This window comes from Medicago sativa, chromosome 6 (assembly GCF_051527215.1).
Source record: "Medicago sativa cultivar Bolivia chromosome 6, Bolivia_mono, whole genome shotgun sequence".
NCBI classification, from domain to species: Eukaryota; Viridiplantae; Streptophyta; class Magnoliopsida; order Fabales; family Fabaceae; genus Medicago; species Medicago sativa.
Window position 1 is genome coordinate 95,791,636 of NC_140754.1, and position 11,150 is coordinate 95,802,785.

Here is an 11,150-nt window from a genome sequence, read left to right on the forward strand (position 1 = left end):
AGACTAATAATTAGTTCATATCAAATGAAAAAAAATAAAAATTGGTATGCAAGAAACTTAGTGAAAGAAAGCATGAGATATGGGCCTCAAAATCAACTTTGTGAAGTGGAGAGACTTGTGGCAAGTAAAACAGTGGGGGAGTAAGTAGCAAACCTTAAAGATAGAGAGTTATCCAATTTTATAAGATTTTGGCCTTTTGAAATCCATCTAAGCATGGATATTTTTGTTTGATTTTCTTACCAATATAATATGAATTTTTTAAGAGATCAGCTACTTTTTTCACCCTATGGTTTTTAAAATTCACTATTTTTTTCTTCTAAAATTATTGATCCAAACTTGAAAAATTAAGTAATATACTAGTATGTTTGGAGTTTCTTTTTCCTCCTCACATAAACTTTGTAAGCATCTTTCGAAATGATGTACGGTTTTTTCATATTCATTAACTGAAGTAACAACATATGATAATATGGGAGAAAGCATATCTAAAAATTATTAATAAGATTATGTATAAAATAATTGTGCGTTGATTTTAATAAAGGGTAATAGTAATTTTTTATTTTTTTTTGAATGGCAAAATATATATATATATATGGACTTAATAAAGGGTCACAATAACTAATGCAATTTTATAAGAAAAGAAAAATTATTTATGGACTCTAAAAGTAAATTGACTTTTTTAAGAACCCAAAGTCTTCAAAAAAATTATGAAAAATGTTAACTTGTGCCCTCAAGGCACAAGTTAATGATTCGAAAAAACTTATTGAAATATGTACGTTGCATTTAATATTTAACTTTTTAATCATTTAAATGCACAAAATTTTAGAAAAAGTTTCTTTTTTTAAGTTTCTTAACATGTACCCAAGGGCACAAATTAACACTACCCAAAAATTATTTATGTCAAACAAATAAACAAATTTCTCGAAAACAGCGGAATTCATAGAAAAATCAATCCACCAAAGTTTATGATTAATGATTACTATGGGCAGTAAAACATTGACTATTGTTTGTGTCAGAATAGTTACTTTGACCACATGTATACATTACAAAGTTCTTTTATAGGTAAATTTTCCTCTTGCTATTTCAGCACCCATCGATGTGGGACTACGTACCCAAACCAATTACTATTTTATATGTCAAGTTCCCCTCCTCATGTTTCCAGATATTTTATATGATTCAGCTACATCGTTGCCGTTACCGGAATCAAAGAAGAGGACAATAGAGAAAGGCCACACTCTTGCAAGTTAGAAATCAGACATGACATTGGATCAAGTTACAGAACCTGTTACAGACTTACAGTGTCTTTGAAATGGGATCATATATATGCGTAAGTTATATTTGAGTATTAACAATAGCATAGAGTATTAATATGTTCTGATTAATTCATAAAATGATATTAATATGTTTTCAAACAAGTGATTCCCAAGCATCAACAAATTTTTAGCAAACTAATTAACTACAAAGCTTTTTATGTGTGAAAGCTACTTAAGTTCATGAGCTTCAGGAAATCATGGATGTTAAATACTAACATATATATACTAACATAATTTCTTGTGACATATATACTTCAGATAATTCATATTTGCATACATACTACAGATTTAGAGGTATACAAGGATGTCTAGCAACAACAAAAATGTCTCATCACAGTTATAGGGACAATGATAACATACAAATCACAAATCAAAAGGTTTGGTGGAAAAAAGAAAAATGTATCTGAACATGCATTGGCAATCATTCGAGGTTACATAGAAGAAAAATGTATCTGAACATGTATCTGGAAAAAAAAATGAACAAAATACTCATTCAACAATCTCACAAAAACTTGCAAGACTTTGTGAGACTCTCACAATTTTCATTTCGTGGTGTCCTATGAGATTCATTTTCTCATTGACTTCCTCGGCACAAAATAAATATTGTTTGTTACTCTGTAATGGGGTATAAACCTTCCCATCTACGTATACAGTTAGAGCCATCATCGGAATCATGCTGGTGGCTTCCTACAATTTCATTCTCGTAAAATTTTAGCTATTTGTTTAAATTTATTAGTTCTATGTCAATCTTAATTTTTTTTAAGACAATTCAATGTATAAAACCATTCTTAATATTGAACACTTGGCTTCAAATTTTGTAATAAGTCGGAAATGAGTATAATAGTGTAATCAACAGTATTGAAAAATATTCTCTCAAAAAAAAAAACAGTATTGAAAAATATAAAAACATCACAACACATAATTCTTAACACATAAGCATCTAGAAAAAACACAATTGCCTTCTTGTTATAAATCCTTTGAAATCTTGATAGTTTTTTAAAATCTTATAAAATCTTATGATATAAATCCTTTAAAATCCAAATGACAAATCTTGATAGTCTTTTAAAATCATAAAAGTCATGAAAATCTTGCAAAATCTTTTAAAATCCACCAGACTTTTTCATGCAAAAATTGTCTTTTAAAATACTAATACTAATCCAATACAAACAGAAGAAAAAAAAATTAGGCACGATTATTTCGGTACACTAATTTCTGAAAAAACAAGGGGATTAAAAATTAATGAATTAATTTATAAGATCAAATTTTAATCCCACATGAGTATACAGAAATTAATAGACCAAAAATTATTACTAATGAACTGTTTATAAGCAGTTACATTGACAACACTATATATTTTAGGGCCCGAATTGTTATACTTGTACCAATATATACAAGGGTGTTTTATAGGTATGTCTTCCTCTTGGTTTTTAAAGCTCAATCGATGTGGGATTATTAAAACCAAACTCAATAGTGCTAGCCGAGAATATGTATATGCTATTCTTTAAAACTTTGAAGTTTGAACCATTCAATCAAATCCAATCCCAGGGCTTCCCATTGGAAAATTGACCAAATCTTCCAAACAGCCAGTAGTAAAGCAATCCAGTGTTCTAAATTAATCCAATTTGTAGAATAAATCAAAGTCTTTTAACAGCAATTCAGTTAATATAGATTGTGATAAAAAAAATTGTCCTTGAGAAAAATATTGAGAATCGAAAGACTAATGTTAAGGAAGAGGAGAATGACGATGATGCTGTTTTAGATGCACATAAAACATTGTCACATATAACATAATCCGCAACCATAAAAAGACAAACAAACAATACACAAGGTTACGAACTCAGAAGCAGCAACCTCCGAGCGGGGGATATCAACGGTCTATGTATTGGTAAGGATAGTGTGCCAATTTTTTTTTAAACTCTGCAAATGAATGTCTAAATAAGTTTTCATTAGTGAGAGATATTAGAGATAAATTAAGTTTCATGTCTTGTTTAAAGTCTAGTTATATTGCTTTAGATTATATTTATCAGGTTGTTTATGGCATTGGATTCACTTATGCCTTTGATCTTTCTTTCTTTCAAATCCGTTGTTTGTCTCTTTCTTTTTTAATTAAATACACAGTTGAGAATTACAAAGAAACCAATCCCTCTCTGAGAGCCCCATCAACATTCAAATAGATCTTCACATTCTCCCAACATGAGTTCTAACAGTTTACTAGTAACAATTACGTGAGAACACTTATGTAATTAGAACTAGGATACTATGTCTAATTCCTTTTATCGCATGGAGCAGCAACCACGTGCTATGTCGCATTGCATCCACATGTTAAAGGGTTGAGTGATTGGTACATTGTAGAAAACTATATCATGACTAGTTGTATGAACTAATATCTATCTGGTCATAATTTTAGAATTTATTACGGTGCGATAAGCTTAGCTTAGATTGAACCATCCCAAGACATTGTAAAAGCAAATGAACCAATAAAAAAAAAAACTAAGTGTAACAAAGATGAAGACGTTGTGTTGTATGTGTGACAAGATTAGACGAGATATATTTACAAATAACAACATTAGAGACAATTGTGTTAGCACCTATAGTAAAAAAGATGGTAGAAACTTGACTTACGTGGTTAGACACGTAGAGAGAAGACACGTGAATTATGTAGTAAGAAAAGTAGATCAAATTAAGGTGAGTCAAATCACTACAGATAAGGGAAGACCTAAAAAAATTATAAGAGAAACTAGATTAATGAATTGGAAACACATGGTATTTTATAAAACATTATGAGATCGTTTGATTCATGTAGCCGAACCTTCTTAGGGATAAATTTTAATTGTTGTTGTTTTGACTCATACACGTTATTGTTTTTTTCCCTAATTCAATGTTACATTAGCATTGCAAGCTTGACAATATATAACTTTTAGTTTTTACCCTTAGGTTTTTTTTTTTTGGGAAGCTTTTACCCTTAGTTATTTACCTTATTATCGGTTTTCTTATCGTAACTTCTTTTTAAGTTTATATATAGTATATAAACATGGTTTTGTTTTTTCCCTCAAAAAAAAAAATGGTTTTGTTTTTCTATCTCTTATTTAATTTCATCACTAATAACAAATAACAAATTATAAGTTTTTTTAGCATCCACAATGAATTTCTAAAATATTGTTAATTCATGTGTGGTGTTTTTTTTTGTTTTGACCAAAGCAAATCTAACTATTATCATTAATCAACCAATGTTCAATACAAGAAGGATAAGAATAAAAAATACGGTGACGAGCCCAAGAACAGACCGCCCTAGCTAAAGTATGAGCAACCATGTTCGCTTGTCTCCTAACAAACTTCACCACAATTCATGTGTGGTGTTAGTAAAAAGTGATTGTTTGAAGAATATTATCTTTGAGACCAACTGCTCGGTGTCTTTGCACGTCTCAATCAAATTCAATAATTTTATTTATTGTCTAGCTTTGAGAGCAACTGCTCGGTGTTTTTCAACGTGTCAATCAAATTCGATAAGTTTACTTACTCTCCGTTCTCTATTTTATGTAGTTATAAATTCAAGATAATTAAAGATATTAATGGTCAAAGTTGTATATTGTCATGTGTGCAGTGGTTGACTGCGACATGTATTTTAAAATAGAGGGAGTACTATGCTTCACAACTCACAAGAACAAACATTAAGACACTATTTGTGTGATTGTGATTATTGGTGCAAATATTAAGACCATATACTTTTATGCCGCAAGTTAGAAAAGCTGTCAAGGAAGCTGTCAAAATATAGCTCAAATTTGAACCAAGTTGCATGAACTAATAATATCTATCTAGTGATAATTTTTGAGTTCGCTAAGTTGTATGATAAAGTAACCATTGTTTTGTATCAGAGCAAAGTTAGTAAATTAGAGCAAGATAAATGCCAAAAGATTTTGTCAAAAAAATGCCAAAATAAACACCACAAACTCCAGCGCAAGTTAGAAATATGGAAAAAAAAAAAAATACTACTGGTTATTAGGTACATTAATTTTAGAAGATATTTACAAATGGAAGAAAATTACTTTAAAATTATTTTCTTCCATTCGCAATATCCTCAAAAATCAATGCACCGTAAATTATTATATTTATTATATAGAACTTAATTATTATAAATTAAGTGATCATCACCTAGTGAATGAATTATTATGTTAGACCACATGTATGCAAGGGCCATTTATATATAAATCTTCCTCTTGGTTTTTCAAATACCATCGATGTGGGACTAGCTATTGAAACCAAACTAACTATTTTACCACATGTCTTGTTTCTTCCTCCTGCTTATTCTTTACAACTTTGAACCATTCAAATTCAATCAGCAATTGGAAAAGGAAATCAATGTTTCAAATAAATCCAATTACTCAAACAAATCAAATTCTTTTAGCAGCAATCCACTTAAAATAGATTGTGGTATGCATATTATATGTAGTTATTTTCAGCACATAATAACACTGACATGTTCTCATTATAATTTTAGTTTATGGTAATGTTGTTAATGCCTATGGTATTGGATTCACTTTAATCAACCAATTTCACCATTCATCCTTTTTTAGTTGCCAGATGATATAAGGTTACCTTATTTTCAGCACATTACAAGGACATATTCTCATTACTGTATGATCCAAGTGGATGACAAGAACAACCTATGATGAGACTCACAAGTTTTCTTCAATTGCGGAATGAGAAGTCGTCAATCTATCCTTTATCCTTGCTGAGATTCATCAGCTCCTGAAAATTCATAATGTCATGTCCTCTATCCAAAGATCCAATCCAACATGATGCTCTAAGCACACATGGATAGTTTCTTTAACATATGCAAAACTTATATTGGCCTCATATTTGGTTACAACTAGCTGGTTATTGACTATGATCACTAAACAAGTACAGTGGTAAAAGAATTATGGCAGCAATCCTTGTTATATGAATCATTTCTTTGTAAAATAGCCAAGTGTATAGTCTTTGATGTCCCTCCACATCAGGTTGATGCTTCTTGGTAAAATTATGGCAGCAATTCTGACGCAGTACGGAAGCGTAGGGTTAGCAAACGCTAAACCTAGATATAAAAGAACAAGTTTGCAAGCGACAAACTTGTGAAAATAGGGTTGCAAGCGACAAACCTATCAAAATAAGGGTTCCGGAATCCACCAGAATTGAGAGAAAATCTCTAATAATTTTATTGAATCAAAAGTGTGCCTCTTAGGCTGCATAAGTTCTGCTTATATAGGGAAAGAAATAACAAACCCGTGGGCCAAAAAAAAACAAAACGAAATAATAATAGAAAGTTCTAGAAAATTACTAAGATTTGGTTAAAATAAAATACTATGAAATTACTAAGAAAGCCCTCCTACATCAGTCTCCTCCACCTCTGAAGAACTCGACCCCGAGTTCTCATCTTGATAAAGGACTTCATCTGCATGGTATTCATGAATGTCTGCCACATTGAAAGTGTTGGAAATGTTCATAGAATCTGGAAGTGCTACCACATATGCATTATCATTGATCTTGCGAGTCACTTTGAACGGACCATACTTGCGGGGCTGTAGCTTGCTGTAGGTACCAACGGGAAATCTCTCTTTTCGCAGAAACACCATCACATCATCCCCCACATTGAAAACCTTGACTCTTCGCCGTTTATCTGCAGCAGCTTTATTTTTCAACCCGGTAGCTTCTAACTTGGCCTTGACAGAATCTTTCACAGTCATAATCCCTTCAGCCATCTTTTCAGCAGCTACGCTAACTCCAGGAGCTTTAGGCAACTTAATCAAATCAACCACATGTCTAGGGACAGAAGTGTAAACAAGTGCAAAAGGTGTTTTTTCGGTAGCAGAATGCACGGTGCTGTTATAAGCAAATTCAACCTGAGGTAAAGCCAAGTCCCACTGTTTCGGTTTGTCACCACAAACACAGCGAATCATATTTCCCAAAGTCCTGTTCGTGACCTCAGTTTGTCCATCAGTCTGGGGGTGAGCGGTAGAACTCCTGTTCAGTGATGTTCCAAATAATTTCCACAGAGTAATCCAAAAATGACTGAGGAATTTGGTGTCTCTGTCGGAGGTAATAGATGTAGGAACCCCATGAAGGCGCACAACCTCTCTGAAAAACAATTTGGTTATGTTGGATGCATCCGCAGTCTTCTTGCATGCAATGAAATGGGACATCTTGGAGAATCGGTCCACAACCACAAACACAGAATCCACACCTCGCTGGGTACGAGGCAAACCCAACACGAAATCCATAGATAAATCCTGCCAAATGTCATCAGGAATGGGTAAAGGCATGTAAAGACCAGTGTTTTGCGACAGACCTTTAGAAACTTGGCAAGTGTAGCATTTCCTGACAATGGTTCCAACATCTTTTCTCAAGTGCGGCCAATAAAACCTTTCTTCTAGACTAGCAATGGTCTTATCTCGCCCCATGTGTCCACTAAGACCGCCACTATGTAGGTCCCTAATTAATTTCTCCCTCAAGGATGAGCAAGGAATGCACAGTTGGTCTCCTTTAAAAAGGTATCCTTCTCGAATATGAAAATCTGCACAAGGATGCTCCTTGCAATTGGCCCATAATTCTTTGAACTCAACATCACTCTCATATAATTCTTTTAGGCATTCAAAACCCACAACCTCTTGTGCTAAAGTGACAAGCAAAGAAGCTCTCCTACTTAAAGCATCAGCTACCTTGTTGAGAGCACCAGATTTATGCTGAATAATAAATGGGAATTTTTGCAGAAAACTCACCCACCGAGCGTGCATCTTGTTGATTACTTTCTGACTATGGAGAAATTTCAGAGCTTGATGATCAGTAAACAGAATAAACTCTCTATGAATCAAATAATGCTCCCATTGGCGAAGGGCTCTGAAAACGGCGTAAAATTCTTGGTCATAAGTACTCCATTTTTGGCGAGCTTCACTCAACTTCTCACTAAAGAAAGCAATTGGCTTCTTCTCTTGAGACAAAACAGCTCCTATTCCAATTCCACTAGCATCACATTCAACTTGGAACACCTTTTCAAAATCAGGAAGAGCTAAGACTGGGGCGGTGCACAACTTCTTTTTTATCAAGGCAAAACTCTGATCTTGCTCGGAACCCCACTTGAATTTTCCTTTCTTCAAACATTCTGTGATTGGTGCAGTGATAGTGCTGAAATCTTTGATAAATCTTCTATAAAAAGTGGCCAGTCCGTGAAAACTACGTACTTCAGTAACTGATGTGGGTGCAGGCCAATCTCTGATAGCCCTCACCTTTTCCTCATCAACCTGGATTCCTTCTTCACCAACTATAAACCCCAAGAAAAGTAACTTGTTGGTACTGAATGTGCACTTTTCAGATTAATGTACAACTGATTATCTTGTAAAACTTGCAAAACCAGCCTCACATGTTCCAAGTGCTCTTTCTTGGACTTACTATAAATCAAAATATCATCAAAATAAACTACCACAAAGGATCCAATAAAGGGGCGTAGAACCTGATTCATTAATCGCATGAAGGTGCTAGGGGCGTTTGACAATCCGAAAGGCATGCTCTCACGGATGAATCCCTTTCTTAGTAAATCCTCAATCTGCTCCCTTAAAATATCGTTCTCTTTAGGACTCATGCGGTAATGAGGAAGGTTTGGTAGGCTAGATCCTGGAATCAAGTCTATCTGATGTTGAATATCTCTCATAGGAGGTAAATCATTTGGAAGCTCATCTGCAATCAGCTCATTGAAATCTTTTAGAATTTCTAAGACTTCACTTGGTATCGGAATCTCTTCTTTCACCACATTCATCAGCCCTTTGATCACAACCGGACAAAAACACTCAGTTTCCTTAACAGCATCATCAAGTTCCTTTTCATTCTGAGTCATCACTAGGAAACTCGTTTTCTTCTCTTTCGGGTTCTTATCAAATTGTAAAACAGGTGTCATAGCAATCTTATGGGCTCCCCAAGTAAACAACATCACATTATCCCGTCCCCGATAAGTAATATCATTATCAAACTGCCAAGGTCTACCAAGTAAAATATGACAAACATCCATATCAAGAACATCACAAAGTACCTCTTCTCTATAATGTTTGCCGATGGATATAGGAACTTTGCAGGACAGCGTCACTCGTACCTGGGATCCCTTGCTGACCCAGCCAAGAGAGTATGGCTTCTCATGAGGCTCCGTGGGCAGCTTGAAATAATCCACCAATTTTTTTGACACCAAGTTCTCCGTGCTTCCATTATCAATTATCAGGTCACATACTTTGTTATTGACGGAACAACGAGTCTTAAATAAATTTTTGCGTTGGCCTTCCTCTTTGGATGCCAGCAACGTTCGCTGAATCACAAAGTTCACTCTCTCTTCAGAATCTTCCTCAGCAAACTCAACTCCTACATATTCATCTTCCTCGTCAAGTTGCTCATCACCATCATCAAAACCTTCTGCTACTCCAGCAACCCTCCTTGATGGACAAACATTGGACTTGTGACCCTTCCTACCGCAGCGGTAACAATTATCACCACTAGGATACGCATAAGGGTTGTTCTGCTTTTGAACGGGGGCCTTGACTGGAGGTGCACTGCCAGAACTGCTTGCTTTGCTAACATGGTTTGAATCTTTGACTGCTGCACTTTTCTCTTTGTCATCAGCTTGGTTCTGTGGAGAATATCTTCTGAAATTTGAGAAATTTCTAGGGGATTTCTCTATTAATTCCGCCTTTAAAGCTAGGTTGGACGCTTCAGCAACGGTCCAAACAGTATGTAATCCCATTTTTTCTTGCAATGAACTTTTCAAACCGCTAATATACCGAGCCACCTTCTGATTCTCGGACTCGCCTAATTCATTACGTTCAGAAAAACGCAAAAATTCAGCCGTGTACTCAGTCACTGATCGCTTGCCCTGAACACATTCAATATACATCTTATATAGAATCTGTTCATAATCTTCAGGTAAAAATCTGTCAAGCATCAACTGTTTCATCTTTCTCCAAGTTCGAATAGGGGGTTTATTTTGTCTACGCCTCTGAACAACGAGCTTATCCCACCAAACAGCTGCGGTGCTTTTCAGCCTGATCGCAACCATCTTAACCTGCTTGTCTGTCGGGATGCCCATGACTTCGAAAAATCTATCAACATCGATCTGCCAGTCCAAGAATTCTTCTACTCCCATCGTTCCGTGAAATAGGGGAATATCAGCCTTAACGCGGTAATCTTGGTGATTCCCACGTTCACTCCCATCATCGATCACGACTTCATCCTCATCAAAACTCAAATCATCATCAGAAGGGTTGTTGACATAACGAACCCTAATATCCGGAGTTGGTCCTCCTCCCCTGTTGTTGCGGTTGTTGTTGTTATTTCGGTTGTTGTTGTTGTTTCGGTTGTTGTTTTTGTTGGCGAGGTCGTCCACCCTAGCCGTCAACGTCGTTATTTGAGCCGTCGTTGCCGTTGTTGTTGTGGATATCACTGCAATCTGATCTGCAAGAGCTTTGATGGTTGCAGCTAAACCGTCAAAATCTGTCCTGGTAACTGGTTGATCTCCCATGGCTGATCACGTTAGAAAAAAAGAACAGGAGAAACCTGCTCTGATGCCAACTGACGCAGTACGGAAGCGTAGGGTTAGCAAACGCTAAACCTAGATATAAAAGAACAAGTTTGCAAGCGACAAACTTGTGAAAATAGGGTTGCAAGCGACAAACCTATCAAAATAAGGGTTCCGGAATCCACCAGAATTGAGAGAAAATCTCTAATAATTTTATTGAATCAAAAGTGTGCCTCTTAGGCTGCATAAATTCTGCTTATATAGGGAAAGAAATAACAAACCCGTGGGCCAAAATAAAACAAAACGAAATAATAATA

General features: G+C 35.0%; 1 protein-coding gene across 1 annotated transcript; it reads right to left on the minus strand.

Moving 5' to 3' along the window:
* Nucleotides 1-6,602: 6,602 nt before the first annotated feature.
* LOC146918523 (uncharacterized) lies at nucleotides 6,603-10,900 on the minus strand. The gene is made up of 2 exons (XM_085722066.1): nucleotides 8,761-10,900; nucleotides 6,603-8,644 (listed from the first exon to the last, which is right to left on the minus strand). The coding sequence occupies exons 1-2, from the start codon at nucleotides 10,834-10,836 to the stop codon at nucleotides 6,659-6,661; spliced, it is 4,062 nt and encodes a 1,353-aa protein (XP_085578192.1). The 5' UTR covers nucleotides 10,837-10,900; the 3' UTR covers nucleotides 6,603-6,658.
* Nucleotides 10,901-11,150: the final 250 nt, after the last annotated feature.